We start from the raw sequence: 25,898 nt of genomic DNA on the forward strand, positions 1-25,898 counted from the left end.
ACGTGAGTGCAGTTGTTACTCAGCCGGAGTGAGACGTGTCAGCGAGTGTCCCGGCTCCCAGCCGGAAACCGGCCCACAGAGTTAACCGATTAAATCTGTCCTGGACTTTCCTTGTGGGCCCCGTGGTGAAAGCCTAGGCCTCCCCTGCTGTGATCTCCCCTCCCCCCCCCACCAAGTCCCGGGATCCCGGTGGGACAATGCAGCCGATCGGACCCCTGACCCTCTGTGACCCCCCCCCGCCCCCCCCACAGTCCAGGGGTCCCATTGCGATGGTGCAGCCGATCGGACCCCTGACCCTCTGTGATCTATCCCCGCCCCCCCCAGCCCCGGGGTCCCGGTGCAGTGATGCAGCCGATCGGGCCCCTCCCCCACTATGATCTATCCCTCCCCCCCCCAGTCCCGGGGTCCCGGTGCGATGGTGCAGCAGATTGGGCCCCTCGCCCTCTGTGACGCCCCCCCCCCCAACCCCCGCAGTCCCGGGGTCCCGGTGAGATGGTGCAGCCGATCGGGCCCCGTGTCCCGCGGCTGGTTGGCGATCTCCGCACCGTGCGTCTCCTGCCGCCAGGGTATAACTGAGGCCCGGGGGAATAAAGTCTTACCCTGCCACAGGAGGACATGTCACCCGCCCGAATCCCGCTGACACCCAGCAACACTCACTGTTACTCCTCATCTGCGACAGTCCCATTTTGAAATCAGCGAGCCAGATTCGTAATTCACTGAACATCTGCAGAACTGAAATAGACAGAAACATTTAGCTGAGTCCCAGAGAGCCACACTTGTCACCGCCAGCACAATCGTGTTGCTGGTATTTTCACCAAACTACAGCCAGACATGCGCTTGGTTCAAGATTCCAATTCAGTCGCTATTTCACTCTGGTTCGCAACAACAACTTGTATTTATATAGCGCCTTTAATGTAATGAAATGTCACAAGGCACTTCACAGGAGTATTATAAGAGAAGAGATTTGACACCGAGGCGTGTAAGGAGAAATTAGGGCAGGTGAGGTATGTTTTAAGGAGAGTCTTGAAGGAGGAAAGAGAGGCGGCGAGGTTTAGGGAGGGAGTTCCAGAGCTTGGGGCCTAGGCAACTTAAGGCATGGCCACCAATGATTGAGTGATTATAATCAGGGATGCTCAAGAGGGCAGAATTAGAGAAGCACACACAACTCGTGGGGTTGTGGGGCTGGAGGAGATTACAGAGATAGGGAGGGGTGTAGGGCCATGGAGGGATTTGTAAACAAGGATGAGAATTTTGAAATCGAAGCGTTGCTTAACTGGGAGCCAATGTAGGTCAGCGAGCACAGGGGGTGATAGGTGAACGGGACTTGGTGCGAGTTGGGACAAGGGCAGCCGAGTTTTGGATCACCTCTAGTTTACGTAGGGTAGAATGTGGGAGGCCAGCCAGGAGTGCATTGGAATAGTCAAGTTGGTTGGGCTACTGAAATAAACATGGATTAACCCAGTTCAGGGCACTTGGTTTCCATTAACCCCTGGGCAGCAGGTGGGTGAGGGTCCACAAAGACTGTGCTGCCCCTCTCGGGTATATGGGGTTGGGTCACCATTACTGTGGCACTCCTACCTTGTCGCTATTCCACTCTCTTTGTGGGGAGTGGGCTATTACACCGGTGAGCCCTCCTGTGTGGCTTAGAGACATGGACCACGTACAGCAGACATCTCAAATCGCTGGAGAAATACCACCAACGATGTCTCTGCAGGATCCTGCAAATCCACTGGGAGGACAGACGCACCAATGTCTGTGTTCTCGTTCAGACCAGCATCGAAGCACTGACCACACTCGACCAGCTCCGTTGGGCTGGCCACATTGTTCGCATGCCTGCCACGAGACTCCCAAAGCAAGCGTTCTACTCGGAACTCCTACATGGCAAGCGAGCCCCAGGTGGGCAGAGGAAATGTTTCCAGGACACCCTCGAACCCTCCCTGATAAAGTGCAACATCCCCATCGACACCTGGGAGTCCCTGGCCCAAGACCGCCCTAAGTGAAGGAAGTGCATCCGAGAGGGCGCTGAGCACCTCGAGTCTCGTCGCCAAGAGCATGCGGAAATCAAGCGCAGACAGTGGAAGGAGCGTGCGGCAAACCAGACTCCCCACCCACCCTTTCCTTCAACCACTGTCTGTCCCACTTGTGACAGAGACTGTAATTCCCGTATTGGACTGTTCAGTCACCTAAGCACTAACTTTTAGTCTTCCTCGATTCCGAGGGCCTGTCTATGATGATAATGATGGGCAGGGTCTTGTTGTTTCCAGGGCGAGGGTCTGATGTTCTGGGTAGTTTTCCAGGGTCAGAGGGAGCACTGTCAGTAATTGTACAGTAGTGTTGACTCCCAGTTATTCTGTGTGAAGGAGTTTCGCTACTCCACATTGAATATGCTATAGGAGCTGGCACATTATAAAAGTCTTGCATTTTTATAACACCTTCCTACAACTTCAGGATGTCCAAAACGCTTCACTGCTAATAAAGTACTTTTGGAGTGCAGTGACTGTTGTAGTTTCGGAAACGGGGTAGCCAATTTGCTCACAGCAAACTCCCACAAACAGCAATGTGATAATGACCACATGTTTTAGTGATGTTGGTTGGGGGATAAATATTGGTGAGGACACCGGGGATAACTCCTTGTCCCAACAATGCCATTTGATAGTTTATGTTCACCTGAGAGAGCAGACGGGGCCTCGGTTTAATGTCTCATCCGAAAGACAGCACCTCCGACAGTGCAGCGCTCCCTCAGCACTGCACTGGGAGTGTCAGCCTAGATTCTGTGCTCAAGTCTCTAGAGTGGGACTTGAGCCCACAACCTTCTGACTCAGAGGTGAGAGTGCTGACATTATGGATAAAAACTACTGAGGTGGGACTTTGCATCTATCACAGCCATAGTACGACGGGGATTCTAAGTTGTGTGCTGTGTGACTCGACTAGTTGTCAATGTTGGAGATCCGATCATGGACTCAGGTCCACTTCCCTGCCTGCTCTCCATAACTCCTTATTCCCTTATCGGTTAAGAAGCTGTCTATCTCTGTCTTAAATTTATTCAATGACCCAGCTTCCACAGTTCTCTGAGGCAGCAAATTCGGCCCAACTCTCCAGCAAGTCCTTGCTTTGAATGAATGACTTTTCATCGTATTAACATTCACGTCTTGCACTCCATTCTAACCTTTGGGAAGTGCGGTGGTGTCTGGTGTCTGTGACAGAGCCCTGGTCTGTGAGGGGAGCTGCACTGATGTCGGTCTCCTGACTGCTGTTCATGATGCAACACGCCATCCACTCCCCTACTGTCGTTGTGGTCTGACCACAGTCTCAAAGTGGCTTAGTCTAACGTCTCAGATGGACTGGAGGGGGTGTCCACAACTGGGGTCACAGTCATGGGGTTCTGGATCAAAAGCTGGGTCAAGGGCTAGGGTAGAGGTTATAGGTCAGAGGGGATCCAATCGCTCTCTGTACTGGAATACTGGTGCAGGATTGGTTTCCAGATTTACGAAAGGATATACTTGCTTTGGAGGCAGTTCAGAGAAGGTTCACTAGGTTGATTCTAGGGATGAGGGGGTTGACTTATGAGGAAAGGTTGAGTAGGTTGGGCCTTTACTCATTGGAATTGAGAAGAATGAGAGGTGATCTTATCGAAACGTATAAGATTATGAGGGGGCTTGACAAGGTGGATGCAGAGAGGATGTTTCTACTGATGGGGGAGAGACTAGAACTAGAGGGCATGATCTTAGAATAAGGGGCCAGATGAGGAGAAATTTCTTCTCTCAGAGGGTTGCAAATCTGTGGTATTCGCTGCCTCAGAGAGCTGTGGAAGCTGGGTTATTGAATAAATTCAAGACAGGGATAGAGAGTTTCTTTACCGATAAGGGATTAAGGGGTCATGGGGGGCGGGCAGGGAAGTGGAGCTGAGTCCATGATCGGATCAGCCATGATCGTATTAAATGACGGAGCCGGCTCAAGGAACCGTAAGGCCTACTGCCGTTCCTATTTCTTATGTTCTAATGATTGACACAAGGAGAAAGATGACAGGCCAGGGAAAGGGAGACTGTGACTGAGAGACAGGGACTGGCACAGAGGGAAGACCTCTCAAACAGGCGGCCGAATAGAGCTTCAACCTGATTTAATTATTTTCCACCATGCTTGAGAAATGAGACAAAACAGGAACTGTGCAGAAATCTGCAGTGGGTTAAATATTTCCGATTATGTGAGTGTGGTCAGTAAAACATTGTCCCCGACCGTCCCCTGTTTCTCTGTCTGGACATGAAGACTGAATCAATTATTTATTAAACTGCGAGACTTTCCTTTAGCTTCAGTTTATTGAGTAATTGTAGGCTGATTCAGCCGTTGGAGTACTGGCAATAGGCGCCGTTTAGAGAGAGAGCAGGTCGGGAATCCTCGGCTGAAGCTCAGAGTTTTGCACGGACCGAGATGAATGATCAGAAGGCATTCCTCGCTAGCCGCGAATTCCTGGCAATCCACCAATCACTGGGAGTGTGGGATCGCCGCATCAACCCTTAGGGCTGGATTTTCCGGTGATGTCTGCCTCTGTTTTTGCCCCGGAGGGGAGGCAATGGCAGCGGTGAGCTTCTGGGTGGGCGGTCAGCTTCCAGCGCCCCCCCTGCGGGGGTTTTTGGGCCCGGTTTTGCGGGGGCAGTACCCCAGAAGAGTTGAGCCGATGTGCAATGCCCCTGGTTGCGACACTGGATCGCATTTTGACTCCTGTACGCCCCGCAGCGCCCCCTGCTGGGACCGCCTGTCAAAACTTCTACCGAGCAGTGAGGTCAGTAATGTCCATCTCAGGTAAGTGGGATTGGTTTTTCTTTATTTTTTTTTTTGTGATTTATGTTGTGGTGGCACGAGCTATGGATTGGGAATGTTTATGGTGGGTTTTGTCCATGTTTTATTTCTCCCCCAGGCCTCTCAGAACATGATAGGTCCAAGTCAGCATGGATTTGTGAAAGGGAAATCATGCTTGACAAATCTTCTGGAATTTTTTGAGGATGTTTCCAGTAGAGTGGATAAGGGAGAACCAGTTGATGTGGTATATTTGGACTTTCAGAAGGCGTTCGACAAGGTCCCACACAAGAGATTGATGTGCAAAGTTAGAGCACATGGGATTGGGGGTAGTGTACTGACATGGATTGAGAACTGGTTGTCAGACAGGAAGCAAAGAGTAGGAGTAAATGGGGACTTTTCAGAATGGCAGGCAGTGACTAGTGGGGTACCGCAGGGTTCTGTGCTGGGGCCCCAGCTGTTTACACTGTACATTAATGATTTAGATGAGGGGATTGAGTGTAGTATCTCCAAGTTTGCGGATGACACTAAGTTGGGTGGCAGTGTGAGCTGCGAGGAGGATGCTGTGAGGCTGCAGAGCGACTTGGATAGGTTAGGTGAGTGGGCAAATGCATGGCAGATGAAGTATAATGTGGATAAATGTGAGGTTATCCACTTTGGTGGTAAAAACAGAGAGACAGACTATTATCTGAATGGTGACAGATTAGGAAAAGGGGAGGTGCAAAGAGACCTGGGTGTCATGGTACATCAGTCATTGAAGGTTGGCATGCAGGTGCAGCAGGCGGTTAAGAAAGCAAATGGCATGTTGGCCTTCATAGCAAGGGGATTTGAGTACAGGGGCAGGGAGGTGTTGCTACAGTTGTACAGGGCATTGGTGAGGCCACACCTGGAGTATTGTGTACAGTTTTGGTCTCCTAACCTGAGGAAGGACATTCTTGCTATTGAGGGAGTGCAGCGAAGGTTCACCAGACTGATTCCCGGGATGGCGGGACTGACCTATCAAGAAAGACTGGATCAACTGGGCTTGTATTCACTGGAGTTCAGAAGAATGAGAGGGGACCTCATAGAAACATATAAAATTCTGACGGGGTTAGACAGGTTAGATGCAGGAAGAATGTTCCCAATGTTGGGGAAGTCCAGAACCAGGGGTCACAGTCTAAGGATAAGGGGTAAGCCATTTAGGACCGAGATGCGGAGGAACTTCTTCACCCAGAGAGTGGTGAACCTGTGGAATTCTCTACCACAGAAAGTTGTTGAGGCCAATTCACTAAATATATTCAAAAAGGAGTTAGATGAGGTCCTTACTGCTAGGGGGATCAAGGGGTATGGCGAGAAAGCAGGAATGGGGTACTGAAGTGAATGTTCAGCCATGAACTCATTGAATGGCGGTGCAGGCTAGAAGGGCCGAATGGCCTACTCCTGCACCTATTTTCTATGTTTCTATGTTTCTATTCCAGGGCTGGCTCTTTAGTTTGGGATTTTCCCTTGCTCAGCCGGTCTAGCGCCCACGACAGGTGTACATCACACTCGGGGCCCAGCTGCCCAATTTTGCTGACTGAGGCGCAAACTTTACCGCCATTACCGCCCCGAAATCAGCCAAGCCAGGGGTTCATCTACTGGGGCAGAATTCCCACCACGCTCTCCGGAACACCTGTAACTCTGGCACAATCCCTGTGGAATCGCACCATTTTCCCAGCGCTCCCCCTGATCGCCCGGCACTTTCAGCGGGGGCTCGGGAAAACCACAGGGGAATTTCAAGCGGTTCCGATTAAGATTTGAATAATTTGATCGCATTCTGCTGTTAGCTGCATCATTGCACCATCAGCTGGGGATTACAATCTGTTATTGGGCACAAGAGTCGCTCGCATATCTTGCAGGCCTCCGCTCAGACCAAACTTTGAGCTGCCAGACTTTGTCCGGTTTCTATATTGGCGTGTATGTATTTGCTAATTCACTCTTGGGGTGTGGGCGTCGCTGGCAAGGCCAGCATTCATTGCCCGTCCCCAGTCGCCCTGGAGAAGGTGTTGGTGGCCTCCTTCTTCACCCGCTGCAGTCCACAACATCGATACAACTGAGTGGCTCGCTGGGACACTCGGCGTGAAGTTAAGACTCAACCAGATTGGTGTGGAACTGGTGTCACATGGAGACCAGGCGGGATGAACCAGTTGGGTTTTGAACGGCAATCTGACAGCTTCAGCGTCACTTTTGCTGATTCCAGCTTATTAAAAATCTAAATTCACGAGCACGGTGGGATTTGAACTCAGGCTTTCTGGATTAACAGTCCTGTAACGTGGCCACTACACCAGCCTTTATACATACAGCACATTCAACGCAGAAAACGTCTAAACACGTTTCAAAAAGGGAGAAAAGAATCTGGCTAAGAGAAATAACTGAGCAGCCATGGTGCGAGAGTTCAGAGAGACAGACAAAAGCTTGGCCAAAATATGGGTGTTCGGGTGTTCAGAGGTGGAAAGAGAAGAGGAGAGATGGAGGGGTAAGGGACAGAATTCCAAAGACTAGAGGGCTGGATTTTCGGGCCTTCTGCGCCCGGTTTCTCGCCCAGAGCGGCGGCAATGGCGGCGGTGAGGTGTTCTGGGCGGGCGGTCAGCCTCCAGCGCCCCGCGGCGATCCTCGGGTCCGGTTTTGTGGCGGCGTGGAGCAGCACCGTGGGGAAGAGCTGCGCTCGGTGTGCAATGCCCCTGGTTGCCACACCGGCGCGAGTTTGGACTCCTGTCCGACTCGTCTGCCCCGCAGTGACTGCTTGGGAAATCAGCGAGGTCCAACGATACCGACAGCGGAGAGAAACATAGAAACATAGAAAATAGATGCAGGAGTAGGCCGTTCGGCCCTTCGAGCCTGCACCGCCATTCAATAAGATCACGGCTGATCATTCCCTCAGTACCCTTTTCCTGCTTTCTCTCCATACCTCTGCGGTGAGTAATGGGCTCCTGAGGTAAGTGCGATTGTTTTGTCTTTTCATTTTATTTTGCGATTTGTGCTGTGATGGCGTAGGCCATGATTTGGGGATGTTTTTGTGGGTTTTTAGGTTAACCCCCTCCTCCCCCTCCCACCTAGGCATCTCTCAGAGCACTCCCGGTCCGGCTCTTTAGCTCGGGGGTTTCCCATCCCAACACCTGACTCAGGGCCCAGCTGACCAAACTTTAACGCCCTGCCACCATTATCGCCCCTAAAACATCAAAGTCCAAAATCTGCCCCTCGGATCCAAGGCCGCTGAAGACTGCGCCAATGCTGGTGTGCAGAGGGGACCAGTGACTGCAGGAGGAGACAGAGGGTTGGAGGAAATTGCAGCAACAGAATGGGGTGTGAGTGCAGAGAGATTTGAAGAGGAGGGTTTGAAGAAGGAAGTCTGATTGTGGTTCTCCTCCTTACTTGGGACACAGTGCCAGAATTGTGCTGCTGAATCAGCCTGGTACCAACCACCTCCTTCTTTAGAATTTCCGACGCTTTTAGGGTCTGCTTATTTCTTGGAAGAATTAGACGCAGGAAAACATGGTCCATCGCTGCAGCTGAAGCAACGTTTAGGAAGAAGGTAGGATTAACTCAGTCTGGTCTCCAGCACAAGTACATCTTCCTGATTCTTATTTAACACTTACTGTTATTCTTCATCTGGGGAACTTTGATCCTGAAATCAGCCTGTGAGTTCCTTGCATCCTCGGACATCCTGGTAACTGATAGTAAAACCACACATCAGACCCCGGACCAGGTTTGACACAGGATATAACTTCGCAAATTCACGCGGTTGACCTTTGTTATCAGATAATATAGACTGGAGCAAATTCTCCTCTTTCACTTGGGTCTAGAGGTCCACTTGAGCAGATAAACAGCTGGGGAAGACCCTGTGCTTTGGAGGAACCTGCTTGTCCTCCAAGCTCAGTGCATGGGTGGGAATTTGGGACAGGCCCCTTACCTTGTGTGGTGGTCCCCGCCCGATTTCCCTCCACGCGTTCCTCCCTGGTGAGCGTCTAGACTGAAACACAAGAGAAGGATTTGCCCCACTGCGCGTCGATGCACAACTTGAGGCTGGTTCTAGATAAACTCCAATGAACTCAGTTCATCAGCAGCAGAGAGTGTTTGAACAGATCTCGTTGTTTTGCTGTGTGTGGTGTGTATAGTTTCGGGAGGCAACAATGCCAAGGGATTTCAATTTGAAGAAGTGCAGAGAAACATTGGAGCTGAAAACAGGAAACAAGGGGGGAGTAATTCGGGTTATTTGCGGCCGGGCCCGGCGCTGCTCACAACTCCCGCTAAATTTGGTGGGAGTTTAGCGAAGGTGGTAACCGATAGCGACCTGCCCCGCTGTGCCAGTGATGCTGACGTCACCACCGTGCACAGCGACCCTGTTAGCACTCTGGACCCTAAATTGGGTCTCACCCCCTGAAGCTGCGCTGGGCAATGACAGAGACAGGATCAGGGGACGCTTGTTCAAAGACAATTGCCGATTGTTTTGACCGCCCTGTTGGTGGTACCGGATTTTTAGCCGGAGATCTTTCTTATTTTTATGTAACTCTTTCCGGGAGGCACATGGATGGAGAATTGTGTAAAGCACCCTCGATGGGCACTCCCAGTGGGCACCCTCAATGGGCAGTCCCAATGGGCACCTTCGATGGGCATTCCCAGTGGGCACCCTCGATGGGCACTCCCAGTGGGCACCCTCAATGGGCAGTCCCAATGGGCACCTTCGATGGGCATTCCCAGTGGGCACCCTTGATGGGCATTCCCAATGGGCACCCTCGATGGGCACTCCCATTGGGCACCCTCGATGGGCACTCCCAATGGGCACCCTCGATGGGCACTCCCAATGGGCACCCTCGATGGGCACTCCCAATGGGCACCCTCGATGGGCACTCCCAATGGGCACCCTCGATGGGCACTCCCAATGGGCACCCTCGATGGGCACTCCCAGTGGGCACCCTCGATGGGCACTTGAAATGGGCACCCTCGATGGGCACTCCCAATGGGCACCCTCGATGGGCACTCCCAGTGGACACCCTCGATCGGCACTCCCAATGGGCACCTTCGATGGGCACTCCCAGTGGACACCCTCGATCGGCACTCCCAATGGGCACCTTCGATGGGCACTCCCAGGGGGCACCCTCGATGGGCACTCCCAGTGGACACCCTCGATCGGCACTCCCAATGGGCACCTTCGATGGGCACTCCCAGGGGGCACCCTCGATGGGCACTCCCAGTGGACACCCTCGATGGGCACTCCCAATGGGCACCCTCGATGGGCACTCCCAGTGGGTGAGGCATCCTGTGGGCAACTTCATACAATCAGCCCTTCAAAGCCCATCATGAAATCAGCCTGCACGTTTTTTTTATTTCAGCTGATATCTTTGCTATCGGCTCTCATTCCCAACAAGGAAAAATGATCCCTTCACTGGAATTTCAGGACATTTCTGACTGCATTTTGTAATGGGATGTTGCACCAAACTGTAGGGACTATTGGCACAAGGTTTGCTCTGCCAGAATTCTCCAGTGGTTGGCATGGTGACGCAGTTGTACCTTCCAGTTGGAGGACATTTGACACACTGTCCTGCCAACACAGCTCTGAATCATAGAATCAGAGAAATTCAGTCCATTGTGTCTGCGCCGGCCGACAAATAGTGATCCAGCCTAATCCCACTTTCCAGCTCTTGGTCCGTAGCCCTGTAGGTTACGGCACTTCAAATGCACATCCAAGTACTTTTTAAATGCTATGAGGGTTTCTGCCTCTACCACCATTTCAGGCAGTGAGTTCCAGACCCCCACCCCACTCTGGCTGAAAACATTTTTCCTCAAATTCCCTCTAAACCTCCGACCATTTATTTTAAATCAATGCTCCCTGGTTATTGACCTCTTTGCTAAGGGAAATAGGTCCTTCCTATCCACTCTATCCAGGCGCCTCATAATTTTATACACCTCAATAAGGTCTTCCTTCAGCCTCCTCTGTTGCAAAGGAAACAACCCCAATCCAATCTTTCCTCATAGCCAAAATTCTCCAGTCCAGGCAACATCCTTGGAAATCTCTTCTGTATCCTCTCTAGTGCAGTTACATCTTTCCAAAAATGTGGTGACCAGAACTGCATGCAGTACTCTAGCTGTGGTCTAAATAGTATTTTATACAGTTCAAGCATAACCTCCCTGCTCTTATATTCTATGCCTCGGCTAATAAAGGCAAGCATTCTATATGCCTTCTTAATCACCTTATCTACCTGGCCTGCTACCTTCAGGGATCGATGGACCTGCACTCCAGGGTCCCTTTGATCCTCTACACTTCAGTGTCCCGCCATTTAATGTGTATTCCCTTGCCTTGTTAGCCCTCCCCAAATGCATTACCTCACACATCTCCGAAATGAATTCCATTTGCCACTGTTCTGCTCACCTGATCAGTTCAGTGATATCGTCCTGCAGTCCGCAACTTTCTTCTATATTATCAACCACACAGCCTATTTTAGTATCATCTGAAAACTTCTTAATCATATCCCGTACATTCAAGTCCAAGTCATTGATATATACCACAAAAAGCAAGGGACCCAGTACTGAGCCCTGCGGAACCCCATTGGAAACATCTTTCCAGTCACAAAAACTTCCATCAACCATTACCCTTTGCTTCCTACCTCTAAGCCAATTTTGGATCCAACTTGCCACTTTGCCCTGGATCCCATGGGCTTTTATCTTCGTGACCAGTCTGCCATGTAGGACCTTATCAAATGCTTTGCTAAAGTCCATTCACACTACATCGTACGTGTAAAGTCCTTACTCGACTGTATGAAACCACACGAGGCACATTCTGGGAACAAGGTCACTCTATGACCTTAACTCTTTATTCACAGGACTCCAGACAAAACAGCTCCTGCGTGGGACCTCCCTTTATATAATTGGGTTATCAGGTATGGTGCAGTCTCCCACAAGTTCACCCCTTGTGGTCAAGGTGTGCATCTAGGTTGAGTGTATACAGTAATACAGTGGTGTTACATTGTGGTTACATACATGACATCACCTTCCCCCAAAAGTCTTATTGGGATCATAGGGTTAGTCTTTCAGGTGGTCTATGCTCCCTCGTGGAGCGCCGCAGTTGGGGCTCTGGTTGTTGGACACTGACGTGAGTGTCTGTTACCTGTGGTGATTCCGACCTGTCCGGGCTGACAGCAGGGACTGTGCATTCTTCTGATTGCTCTTGTTGCTCGTTCACTGGTGGTAGTGTGAGCTCCATCTCATGGTCTTCTTCAGGTTCCTCCGTGTCGGTGCTGAACCTTTTTTTTACTTGGCCCAGATGCTTACGGCATATCTGACCATTGTTGAGTTTTACCACGATGACCCTACTCCCCTCTTTGTCAATTACAGTGCCCTCAAGCCATTTGGGCCCCATGGCGAGATTGAGGATGAATACAGGATCATTTATTTCAATACATCTCCCTCTCGAAGTTCGGTCATGGTACTTGTTTTGGGACTGCCGCTTGCCCTCAACTATGTCGGTCTGGACTGAGGGACAACCGAGTTTTGAGTGTCCGTTTCATTAGTAGCTCTGCGGGCGGGACCCCCGTGAGCGAGTGCGGTCAGGATCTATAGGCCAGCAGGAGGAGCAATAGGCGGCATTGTAGGGAGGGTCCTTGAATCCTGAGCATATCTTGCTTAATGATTTGGACCGCACGTTCCGCCTGGCCATTGGAGGCCGGCTTGAATGGCGCTGTCCTGACGTGGTTGATGCCATTGCCCAACATAAACTCCTGGAATTTGTAGCTTATGAAACATGGGCCATTATCACTAACCAGGATGTCCAGCAAGCCATGGGTTGCAAAGATCGCACGTAGGCTTTCCACAGTGGTGGATGACGGGCATGAATTCAGAATGATGCACTCGATCCATTTCGAGTACGCATTTACCATGATAAAGAACATCTTTCCCATAAACTGGCCCACGTAGTCTACATGAATGCGTGACCATGGCCTGGTGGGCCAGGGCCACGGGCTGAGTGGGGCCTCCCTGGGGGCATTACCCAGCTGGGCACACGTCGTGCACCTGCGAACACAGTGTTCCAGGTCTGAATCAATTCCAGGCCACCAAACGTGTGACTGGGCAATGGCTTTCATCAGCACAATGACTGGATGCTCGCTGTGGAGTTCCTGATGAATGCCTCCCTGCCCTTCTGGGGCATAACTACCCGGCTGCCCCATAGTAGGCAGTCGGCCTGGATGGAGAGCTCATTCATTCGTCTGTGGAACGGTCTGACCTCCTCAGGGCATGCTCCGTGTGCGGGCGCCCAATCCCCAGTCAGGATACATTTCTTAATCAGGGATAGGAGGGGATCTCTGTCCAGATTTTGATCTGGCGGGCTGTGATGGGGGAGCCTGCGCTGTCAAAGGCATCAACAGCCATGACCATCTCGGCGCTTTGCTCCACTGCCCCTTCAGTGGTGGCCAGTGGAAGCCTGCTGAGTGCGTCAGCGCAATTTTCTGTGCTGGACCGGTGCCGGATGGAGTAGTCGTAAGCAGCCAGCGTGAGAGCCCATCGCTGTATGCGAGCTGATGCGTTGGCATTGATGTCCTTGCTGTCTGATAACAGGGATGTTAATGGCTTGTGGTCCGTCTCTAATTCAAACTTCCTACCAAAGAGGTACTGATGTTTTTTTTTTACACCATAGACACATGCAAGAGCTTCCTTCTCGACCATCCCATATCCCTGATCTGCTTGAGAGAGTGACCTGGAAACATAAGCCACAGGTTGTAGTTGACCCTCAGCATTGCCCTGCTGCAACACGCACCCAACCCCATAGGACGATGCATCACATGTCAGAACCAATTGTTTACAGGGATCGTACAGGGTCAACAACTTGTTTGAACAAAGTAAGTTTCACGCCTGATCGAAAGCCCGTTCCTGACAGTACCCCCAAAACCAATCGCAACCCTTACACAGGAGCACGTGTAGCGGCTCCAGCAACATGCTCAAGTTTGGCAGAAAGTTCCTGAAATAGTTCAACAGTCCCAGGAATGAACGCAACTCCGATGTTTTGCAGGGCCTGGGTGCTTGTCGAATCGCCTCTGTTTTGGATTCGGTGGGCCGAATCCCATCTGCAGCAACCCTCCTGCCCAGAAACTCAACCTCAGGAGCTAAGAACACACATTTAGACTTCTTGAGTCGCAGGCCTACCCGGTCCAGTTGGCGTAGCACCTCCTCCAGGTTGTGGAGGTGTTCCTCGGTGTCTCGACCTGTGATGAGGATGTCGTCCTGGAATACGATTGTTCCAGGAATGGATTTAAGCAGGCTTTCCATGTTTCATTGAAAAATTGCGGTGGCTGATCGAATGCCAAATGGGCACCTGTTATAAATTAACAGTCCCTTGTGCGTGGTGATGGTGGTCAGTAGTTTAGATTCGTCGGCCAGTTCCTGGGTCATATAGGCTGAAGTGAGGTCCAACTTGGTGAACAGCTTGCCGCCTGCCAGCGTGGCGAAGAGGTCCTCCGCTCTCGGGAGCGGGTATTAATCTTATAGGGACACCCGATTGATGGTGGCCTTGTAGTCACCACAGATCCTGACCGAGCCATCCGCTTTTAGGACGGGAACGATGGGGCTCGCCCAGCCGCTGAATTCAACAGGCGAGATGATGCCCTCTCTCAACAGCCGGTCCAATTCGCTCTCGATTTTTTCCCGCATCACATACGGCACTGCTCTGACTTTGTGGTGCACTGGCCTGGTGTCCGGGGTGATGTGTATCACTACCTTAGTGTCTTTGAAAGTCCTGATGCCAGGTTGGAATAGTGAATCGAATTGATGTAGGACTTGTGAGCACGAACTTCGCTGCACAGATGACATTGCGTGAACATCCCCCCATTTCCAGTTCATCTCAGCTAACCAGCTCCTCCCCAACAGTGCGGAACCATTGCCCGGGACAATCCAGATTGGCAGCCGATTAACTAATCCATTGTGTGTGACAGCCAACATTGCACTGCCTAGCACCAGAATGATTTCTTTAGTGTAAGTCCGTAATTGTGTCTCAATATGTGCTAATTTGGGTCTACTGGCTTTAAGTGGCCATAGCTTCTCAAATTGCTGAACGTCCATGAGTGACTGGCTGGCCCCTGTGTCCAGCTCCATGCGTACTGGGATACCATTTAATAAAACCCTCATCATCATTGGTGGCGTTTTGGTGTATGAACTGTGAATATTCGCCACATGGACCCGCTGAACCTCGGCGTCCATCGATTTGCCCCAAAAGTCATCCTGCCTCAAAGAACCCTCTTCTGGTCCATCCGCCTCCTGCACATTCTAGCTAAGTGGCCACTGAGATTGCAGTTCCTGCAGACAAACTGTTGAAATCTGCAAGATCTAGCTGAGTGTTTTCCCCCACACCTCCAGCATGAGTTAAAGTTTTCATTGTTGGGAATAAAGGGACTATGGCCAGGCATTCCGCGCTGACTGTCCCTTTGACTGCTCCTAAGTACCTTATTACTGGGTGTCAATGGCCCCATCCCGATCTGCATTGTCCACTGTGATGGCGCAACTGTCCGTTCAGCCTGCCATTGTCTCTGTTGAAGTCCAATTCTGGGGTCTATTGCTGCCTGGGGAGTGTAGGACTGCCCCTGCCTGCCTGCGGGGCTCTGAGTCGCATTGATGATATTGACTCCCTGATCCATCGCTGCATTAGAGGCAGAATTGCGCGCGTATATTATTTTTGTCTCTTCCTCCCCCGCCATGAAAGTTTGAGCTATCAACGCCGCCACTTCCAAGGTCAAATCCTCTGTCTCAATTAATTTGCGTAAAATTCCCACATGACCGATTCCCTCGATAAATAAGTCCCTTAGCATCTCCCCCCTGCAGGCGTCTGTGAACTTACAGAGGTTGGCCAAATGCCGGAGGTCCGCTACAAAGTCTGGTATGCTCTGTCCTTCACGACGTCGGTGGGTGTAGAATCTGTGTCGGGCCATGTGTACGCTAGTCGCCGGTTTGAGGTGCTCCCCGATCAATTTGCTAAGGTCCTCAAAGGTTTTGTCCACCGGCTTTTCGGGTGCTAGTAAGTCCTTCATGAGCGCGTAAGTCTTTGGTCCGCAGCTGGTCAAAAGATTAGTCCTGCGCTTGTCAGCCGCTGCATCCCCCAGCCATTCTTTCATAATGAAGCTTTGCTGAAGCCTCTCAATAAAATCATCCCAGTCTTCCCCAACGCAGTACCGTTCCTCTGTGCTACCGGTGGCCATTCTCGTGGGTCGTGAATTCCTGTTTCTCGTCGCCAATGTAAAGTCCTTACTCTACAGTATGAAACCACACGAGACACATTCTGGGAACAAGGTCACTCTATAACCTCAACTCTTTATTCACAGGACTCCAGACAAAACAGACCCTGCGTGGGACCTCCCTTTACTTACCTGGGTGATCAGGTATGGGGCAGTCTCCCACAAGTGCACCCCTTGTGGTCAAGGTGTGCATCTAGGTTGAGTGTATACAGTAATACAGTGGTGTTACATTGTGGTTGCATACATGACAGTACACATTACCCTCATCGACCCTCCAGGTTATCTCCTCGAAAAATTCAACCAGGTTCGTCAAACACGACCTTCCCTTAACAAATCCATGCTGACTGTCCTTGATTAATCCGTGTCATTCTAAATGAAGATTTATCCTGCCCCTCAGAATTTTCTCCAATAATTTTCCTACCACCAAGGTTAGGCTGACTGGCCTGTAATTACTCGGTCTATCCCTTTCTCCCTTTTTAAACAACAATGAATGTTATTACAGGCCTAACATCTGTCGTTCAGAAATGCTGGACTCCATTATTAAGGACATTTCGAAATCATAATTCAGTCAAGCAGAGTCAGCATGGTTTTATGAAAGGGAAATCATGTTTGACAAATTTTCTGGAAGTCTTTGAGGATGTACTGAGCAGGGTAGATAAGGGGGAACCAGTGGATGTGTTGCACTTGTATTGACCTCCAGAAGGTATTTGCTAAGGTGCCACATAAAAGATTACTGAACAAGATAAAAGCTCACAGGGTTGTAGATAATAAATTAGCATGGATGGCGGATTGGCTAACTAACAGAAAACTGAGAGTCAGGATAAATGGATCATTTTCCAGTTGGCAAACAGTAACTAGTGGGGTGCCGCAGGGATCGATGCTGGGTCCTCAACTATTTACAATCTATATTAGTGGCTTGGATGAAGGGATCGAGTGTAATGTAGCCAAGTTTGCTGATGATACAAAGATGGGTGGGAAAGCAAATTGTGAGGAGGATACAAAAAATCTGCAAAGGGATATAGACAGGCTAAGTGAGTGGGCAAACATTTGGCAGATGGAGTATAATGTGGGAAAATGTGAGGTTATCCACTTTGGCAGGAAAAAATCATTTAAATGGAGAGAAATTACAAATTGATGCAAACAGAGGGACCTGGGGATCCTTGTACATGAAATACAAAAAGTTAGTATGCAGGTACAGCAAGTAATCAGGAAAGCAAATGGAATGTTGGCCTTTATTGCAAGGGGGATAGAGTATAAAAGCAGAGAAGTCCTGCTGCAACTGTACAGGGTATTGGTGAGGCCACACCTAGAGTACTCTGTATAGTTTTGGTCTCCTTATTTAAGGAGGGATATACTTGCATTGGAGGTAGTTCAGAGAAGGTTCACTAGGTTGATTCCTGAGATGAAGGGGTTGACTTATGAAGAAAGCTTGAGTAGGTTGGGCCTATACTCATTGGAGTTTAGAAGAATGAGAGGTGATCTTAATGAAGGTAGCTGCAGAGAGGATGTTTCCCCTCGTGGGGGAATCTAGAACTAAGGGGCATAGTTTCAGAATTAGGGGCCGCTCATTTAAAACTGAGATGAGGAGGAATTTCTTCTCTCAGAGAGTTGTAAATCTGTGGAACTCTCTGCCCCAGAGAGCTGTGGAGGCTGAGTCATTGAATATATTTAAGGTGGAGATAGACAGATTTTTGAACGATAAGGGAGTAAAGGGTTATGGGGAGCAGACAGGGATGTGGATCTGAGCCCAAACTCAGATCAGCCATGATCTTATTGAATGGTGGAGCAGGCTTGAGGGGCAAATGGGCGACTCCTACCTCTATTTCTTATGTTGTTATGTTCTTATTATGTTCTGGACTGGGATGTTTGGTGCGTGGGCCACATGGAGTTAGTTGGGGTTATGTGGAGTGGCGGGGGTGGGGGGGTGGTGCAGAGGGACTGCCCACCTTCGCCAAGGAAGCCATTGGATTGGGTTTGTTCTTGTAGCCTGTGGAGCATGATTCGAGAGCTCATGACACCAATCTCCCACTCACAGATCCATGGCCCTCCTGGGTGGGTGCATGGTGGATTTGGTGGGGGCTGGGCAACTGGTCTCCAACATGGGAGTGCGGTGAGCTTGGTTGACCACCAGCATTACGTTGAGGACCAAGATCAGGATCTACGAATGATAATGACCCATAGTTCACGGTACAGTCGTCTTCTCATAACAAGGCACAGGATCTGGCCCCTGAAACTACATGGAGTGCGATCCAGGAGGTCTCTGTGCCATTTGAGGTGCTTGTAGGTTGCACGAAGAGTTTGCGATCCACGGCCACAGTGGTGCCCTTTCCCCACAGGAGAGTTGAGCCAACACCAGCCGCCCTTGGAAAGTGGCTAAAATAATCATTTCATCAACATAAACCATTGGGGGTTCCAAGGCTGCATCCCAGCGCGAGACCCCCTCCCCCAAGGTGGGCCCCACAACCATCGTTCCTCTTCTTCCGGGAGTCCCGGTTGATTACTCCCTGACCTTTCTGTCCGAGGCTGGAGAACATGGGAGGTCCTGGCCTCGGGGAGGCCCTGGTCCCAACCCCTCCCTGCGTTAATGGTCTTGTTTGGGGCAGATGGGGACTCTGTCCCCAACAAAGGCCACTGGGAACTCCCCACATCCCCAGGCCCTGGCCCAGGTTTCACATCTCCTCCATCAATGGGACGGTCCGATGACCTTCGACCTCCTGGTAGATGCTTGATCAATATCAGTGGCATGGAACCTGGCATCAGTTGTGGATGGGACGAAGATTCATGAGTTGCAGGTTATGGCTACAGAGTAATGTTTCTACTTATGATATCTTCCTTGAGATGTGTCCAGGATATTGCCTCTCTGGGTACCTCCCATGGTGCCCATTATATTTAAGTATATATATATAGACTAGACTTTCTACTTCACATCGCCCATCTAAGGCCCATCTATCGCCCAAAACGGACCTCTATCGCCCATTTTGAGCAAAAAGTGGAAACTAGGCCAGAAAAATCGCCGGAAAAACAGGTGCCCAAGTTTCCACTCTGATCACCGAAATGATCGCCCACACAAGGCCCACCCCAAGTTTCGGCACCTAGCATGCACTTCGCTGGGCCGGTGCAAGGCCCAAAAGAGTGCTGCGAAATAGTTGCTTTGACTGGGCTTAACAGAAGGAAATGGGCACTACGGCCGCCATTTTAAAGATCGGCGGAAGGGTGGAGGCAGCAGAAAAGAGGGAGCTAAATAGTTGTGAGTTAGTTAGAGAGTTAGTTTAAAGATAATTCTACTCAGAATATTAGATCAGGGTACATAAAGTAGTTATTATCAAGTTATTTTGGAAATAGGTTTTCTATATTGACATTATTTTGGAAATAGCTTTTACATAGTGAAATTATTTACTGATATTGTTGGGGTCTATTAAACTGACTGGTATACAGTGCAGAGAGCTGCTGATACTATCAGATCATAGAAACTTACAGCACAAAGGAGGTCATTCGGCCCATCGTATCTGTGTTGGCTCTTTGTAAGAGCTATCTAATTTGTCCCGTTTTCTCTCTTCAAAACCCTGTAAATTTTCCCCCTTCAAGTGTTTATCCAACTCCCTTTTGAAAGTTACTATTGAATCTGCTCCCACTGCCCTTTCAGGCAGCGCGTTCCCGATCACAACAACTCGCCGCATAAAAACACAATTCTTCCTTCTCATCCACCTCTGGCTTTTTTGCCAATGATCTTAAATCTGTGCACTCTGGTTACCAACGCTCCGACCACTGGAAACAGATTCTCTCGAACAAAAGCTCTCATAATTAGAAAAACTCTAATAATTCTCCCCTTGACCTTCTCTGCTCTGAGGAGAACATTTCTATGATTCTATGATCTTGATGTTGTGGTTTAGGATTTATCAACCAGTGAGGTAACAGAACCAAGAACTGTCTTTTCTAAACTGCCACACCGACACAATTGAAGCCATTCAGAAATATAAGGAGTGATTCTGCAATCGTGCATTGTCCGTGGGGAAGGTACATGTGAGGGGAGATTGGCTCGATTCTGCATCCCATGTCCCTGTCTGGTGGTCTGGGAGCATAGATCGCAGAATCACTGGCCTGGAAATCGCGTACTGAGTTTCTATGGACCCGGAAAGGCATTGGAAAAGCCGGTTTTCAGCACACAATGCGCATGGAGCTGAAAACCGGCTTTTCCGATCTGTCAAGTTTCAGGCTTGACAGATCGCGTGCATATCAGGAGCCAGGACATTTGCAAGGGCAAGGTTGCGTGATTTACCCATATCTTGCCCGGCAAATATCCTCAAAACTCTTGTGCCTGATAAAAGCAGGGGCATAGCCGACTTTTACAGGCGCAAGAGTTTTCAAAAACACAAAAACATTGTAAAATAACATTTTTAAAACACATATTATTAAAAACCATGCGCTCTACGGTCAGTTTATTTTAAACCATAATTAAGAAAACTTTTCTTAAAAATCGGAAAAATATAGATTTTTTAAATACATAAATAACTTTAATTTAAATTAATAAAAATATGTTGTGCAGTTTTTCTATCTTTTATTATTGGTTATTAGTGTTGAGGGGGGTGTTTCTCATTTATAATAATGGGAGCTCCAACTTGCGGAGTTGCCATTATTATGAATGAGAATATACTTTACCTGATTGGCTGCCCAAAGCCATGTGACTGCAGCTCCAGCCCTGCGCATGTCCCGACATGCCTGCTCTGCGATGCGCAGTCAGGGGAGGCCTCAGGACCGGGATCTTGCGTGGGAGCAGCAGCTTCAGTTAGGTGTGCATCTTTTTTCTAAAATCCATTTGAATGCCCGCGGGAAGGAGAAACCGGGATTTCTGGGCCATTGCTCGAGGTGGGCTCAGAAGGCGGGATTGGCAGACAGGAGGGCGACATCTGGTCACCCTGCTGCAGGTTGGCGCAATGTACAGCCGCAATGGGTTATGATGCTTCCCCGCGGGCAAGCCTGTGGCCTCAACACACGCAAACTCTGACTCTTTGCAGGACTGGGCTGTAATGTGAACCACTTGCAGCCAAATATTGTGGGCTGGATTTGAGAAAAGTGAGTGAGCTTTCTTTGTGGGAGATCTGCTAAGTGGAAGTGGTGGTGATGGGGGGCCGGGAGCAGTGACGAGATGGGAAGAGAAGTGACATCTGCTGTAAGGGTTAGGGGGACACCTTTTCTCAACAAAGTTAAGGTTAGCAGCTCTCTGTGATCACCGAGCGGTTAGCACCAGAGGTACTGGCTCAGAGTGGAGTCAACTAACAGCTACCACACACAGAGTCGGCACAGAGAGGCAACACTTACTCTTATTTTTCACCTGTGCGAGATCTGTCTGCAGGGCAGCCTGGTAGGTCCTTACGTCGCTGAATATCTGTGTAACTGAAAGGGAAGCAAAGCTTTAACTTCATCAAAATATATTCTACCTCCGGCGATATGTTTTAGAATATTTTGAGCCAGGTGTCACAATGGGCCTTAAACCAAGCAATTGTCAGTCACCACCCCAGTTCATGGGGCGGAAAGATTCCCTCCGATCTCAACATGTCAGTGCTCTTGGGAAAGAATTTCTCCCGACCGTCTTTCTGATGAAGCTGTAAACATGGAATCTTGGCCTTTACTGCAAAGAGGATGGAGTATAAAAGCAGGGAAGTCTTGCTACAGTTATACAGGGTATTGGTGAGGCCACACCTGGAACACTGCGTGCAGTTTCGGTTTTAGAATAAGGGGCCGCCCATGTAAAACAGAGATGAGGAGAAATTTCTTCTCTCAGAGGGTTGTAAATCTGTGGAATTCGCTGCCTCAGAGAGCTGTGGAAGCTGGGACATTGAATAAATTTAATACAGAAATAGACAGTTTCTTAAACTGTAATGTCTGTGAGCTTGTAATGTTTGTAGCTCGACACTGTGGATGTGGACATATTGTGTACTGCAACTACAGAGTTAATAATTAAACAGAAGCAGCAGGTTCCGGTGACTTCCGAGAGTTGCCTGCCATGTTAGGAAGCTGTATGTGCTTGTGCTCTGTGAATATATCACATTTGGCGGCAAGATGGGATTTTTTGGATGATTTAAAGCTGAAATTTTGTTGGGGAAGGATTCAGCCAGCCGACAGAGAAACTTTGGGACCTTCTCTGTCTTTGGAAAAAGCTACAAAATCCGAGATAAAATACAGCACAAGGTGTGAACAGCTAGAAATTAAAATGGCAGCACCCGCAGGTGTAATGGGACATTTGGGTGAATATAAACGTGACCAGAAAAGGTTTAAAGCATATGTGGACCGGCTAGAAATATATTTCACTGCAAATAACATAATCAAAGTTCCAGAGAACGCAGTCCGGAATCAGGCGATATTGGAACAGAAGCGAGCTATTTTCTTATCTGCAGCTGGACCTGAAATGTATGAAACTCTGGTAAATCTGTTTGTGCCTGACGAGCCAAAGGACACAATACTTCAAGTTTCTATAGATATGTAAAGAAAAAAAGGTTAGTAAAGACAAACGTAGGTCCTCTGCAGTCAGAATCAGGGGAAGTCATAACGGGGAACAAAGAAATGGCAGACCAATTGAATAAGTACTTTGGTTCGGTATTCACTAAGAAGGACACAAACAACCTTCCGGATATAAAAAGGGTCAGAGGGTCTAATAAGAAGGAGGAACTGAGAGAAATCCTTATTAGTTGGGAAATTGTGTTGGGGAAATTGATGGGATTGAAGGCCGATGGACTGCATCCCAGAGTACTTAAGGAGGTGGCCTTGGAAATAGCGGATGCATTGACAGTCATTTTTCAACATTCTGGATCAGTTCCTATGGAGTGGAGGGTAGCCAATGTAACCCCACTTTTTAAAAAAGGAGGGAGAGAGAAAACAGGGAATTATAGACTAGTCAGCCTGACATCAGTAGTGGGTAAAATGATGGAATCAATTATTAAGGATGTCATAGAAGCGCATTTGGAAAGAGGTGACATGATAGGTTTAAGTCAGCATGGATTTGTAAAAGGAAAATCATGCTTGAAAAATCTTCTGGAATTTTTTGAGGATGTTTCCAGTAGAGTGGACAAGGGAAAACCAGTTGATGTTCAGCCATGAACTCATTGAATGGCAGTGCAGGCTAGAAGGGCCGAATGGCCTACTCCTGCACCTATTTTCTATGTTTCTATGTTTTCTATGATGTGGTGTATTTGGACTTTCAGAAGGCTTTTGACAAGGTCCCACACAAGAGATTAATGTGCAAAGTTAAAGCACATGGGACTGGGGGTAGTGTGCTGACGTGGATTGAGAACTGGTTGGCAGACAGGAAGCAAAGAGCAGGAGTAAATGGGTACTTTTCAGAATGGCAGGCAGTGACTAGTGGGGTACCGCAAGGTTCTGTGCTGGGGTCCCAGCTGTTTACATTGTACATTAATGATTTAGACGTGGGGATTAAATGTAGTATCTCCAAATTTGCGGGTGACACTAAGTTGGGTGGCAGTGTGAGCTGCGAGGAGGATGCTATGAGGCTGCAGAGTGATTTGGATAGGTTAGGTGAGTGGGCAAATGCGTGGCAGATGAAGTATAATGTGGATAAATGTGAGGTTATCCACTTTGGTGGTAAAAACAGAGAGACAGACTATCATCTGAATGGTGACAGATTCGGAAAAGGGGAAGTGCAACGAGACCTGGGTGTCATGGTACATCAGTCATTGAAGGTTGGCATGCAGGTACAGCAGGCGGTTAAGAAAGCAAATGGCATGTTGGCCTTCATAGCGAGGGGATTTGAGTACACGGGCAGGGAGGTGTTACTACAGTTGTACAGGGCCTTGGTGAGGCCACACCTGGAGTATTGTGCACAGTTTTGTTCTCCTAACTTGAGGAAGGACATTCTTGCTATTGAGGGAGTGCAGCAAAGATTCACCAGACTGATTCCCGGGATGGCGGTACTGACCTATCAAGAAAGACTGGATCAACTGGGCTTGTATTCACTGGAGTTCAGAAGAATGAGAGGGGATCTCTCAGAAACGTTTAAAATTCTGATGGGTTTAGACAGGTTAGATGCAGGAAGAATGTTCCCAATGTTGGGGAAGTCCAGAACCAAGGGTCACAGTCTGAGGATAAGAGGTAAGCCATTTAGGACCGAGATGAGGAGAAACTTCTTCACCCAGAGAGTGGTGAACCTGTGGAATTCTCTACCACAGAAAGTTGTTGAGGCCAATTCACTAAATATATTCAAAAGGGAGTTAGATGTAGTCCTTACTACTGGGGGGGATCAAGGGGTATGGTGAGAAATCAGGAATGGGGTACTGAAGTTGCATGTTCAGCCATGAACTCATTGAATGGCGGTGCAAGCTAGAAGGGCCGAATGGCCAACTCCTGCACCTATTTTCTATGTTTCTATGTTTCTAAGAGATTTTAACGAAGCTGGAGCAGCACTATAACCCCAAACTGTTAGAAATTGCTGAAAGCTATCGTATTGGTATATGAAATCAAAAGGCTAATGAAAGTATCAATGATTACATTGTAGCATTAAAAAAGCTATCTATTCCCTGTAACTTTGAAAACTTTCAAAACCGAGCATCATTTTGTTTGTGGGGTGAAAAATAATGCGATCAGAAGGAAGTTATTGATGACGGATGACTTAACGTTTGAGCTTGCTAATCAGACAGCGAGGTCGATGGGCATAGCCGACCAGTATTTCCGAGAATTGCATAATAATTACGGTCGTCAGTCAATCGAGGTGAATTGCCTGCAAGTAAAAGGCGGTGGGACCCCAAAGTCTCAGAAACTGGAAATTCTAACAGTGCGTCGAATTCATGCTATAGGTGCCTGGGACAACACATTGCTCAAAGTTGTCCATATGTGAAGGCAGAGTGTTTCTTCTGCAGAAAGACTGGGCATCTTGCGAAGGCATGCCGACTGAAGGGTAAACCAGCTTTTAAAGCTATGAGTCCAGAGTTCAAATATATGATTAGAAATCCCCAGAGACTACATAACAAGGACAAGGAGATGTTAGAGTTACATGTCATTAGGAGCATGAAGTTAATGGACAGCGATTTGGAAAGTATCAAAATCCACATAGATGTTGCGGGATTCAAGATACCAATGGAATTCGACACGGGTGCATCCGTGAGTGTCGTACCGGAGTCACTATACCTCGACAAATTGCATGATTTCCCATTAGAGAAATCCAAGATAGAGCTGCGGGGCTACTCGGGAGAGAAAATTCCTGTGGTAGGTCGTATCACCGTACTGGTGAAATACAAGGATCAATATCAGAGCTTGCCTCCAATAGTAGTGAAAGGAGACTAGCCTGCCTTACCAGGAAGAAATTGGTTGGGATCACTGAAGCTGGATTGGAGTGAGATTTTCTGTGTGGAAACGAGATTTTCATCAACGGATGATGTTATCAAGAAGTATCCGAAGGTGTTCTGCGAAAAGGGCAGTCCGATCCAAGGCTTCAAGGCAAGTGTCAGGGTACAGAAGGACGCTAGATCGGTTTACCGCGAGCCATGTTTCGTACCATATGGACCCAAGGAGAAAGTTGAGCAAGAACTCAAAAGACTAGAGACTGAGAACATTATTTTTAAGATAGATCGATGTAATTGGGCTACACCCATTGTTGTTGTACCTAAGTCTGATGGTAAGGTAAGATTGTGTGGTGATTATAAAGTAACCGTAAACCAGGTTCTAGAGGGTAATCTCCCCAATACATTGCCGAATATAGAAGATTTGTTCACAACACTGACAGGTGGTCGGATCTTCTCAAAACTGGATCTTACGAATGCCTACTTACAGCTTGAACTAGATGAGGAGTCCAAGTCATGTTTGACTATAAATACTCATCTCGGCCTATATCAATTTAATGGCTACCGTTTGAAGTGTCTTCCACCCTTGCCATAT

At 48.8% G+C, this 25,898-nt stretch overlaps 1 protein-coding gene across 1 annotated transcript in view; it reads right to left on the minus strand.

The window, feature by feature from the left end:
- The window catches only part of LOC139237858 (uncharacterized), a 198,024-nt gene that overhangs the window by 117 nt on the left and 172,009 nt on the right, over positions 1–25,898 (minus strand). The window contains exons 16-18 of the mRNA XM_070867083.1: positions 21,336–21,410; positions 8,406–8,480; positions 8,182–8,318 (exon numbers count right to left, since the gene is read on the minus strand). Coding sequence (XP_070723184.1) covers positions 8,182–8,318; positions 8,406–8,480; positions 21,336–21,410 — 287 coding nt within the window. The remainder of the gene's footprint in view (positions 1–8,181; positions 8,319–8,405; positions 8,481–21,335; positions 21,411–25,898) is intronic.

The sequence above is a fragment of the Pristiophorus japonicus genome, chromosome 24, assembly GCF_044704955.1.
Source record: "Pristiophorus japonicus isolate sPriJap1 chromosome 24, sPriJap1.hap1, whole genome shotgun sequence".
Classification (NCBI taxonomy): Eukaryota; Metazoa; Chordata; class Chondrichthyes; family Pristiophoridae; genus Pristiophorus; species Pristiophorus japonicus.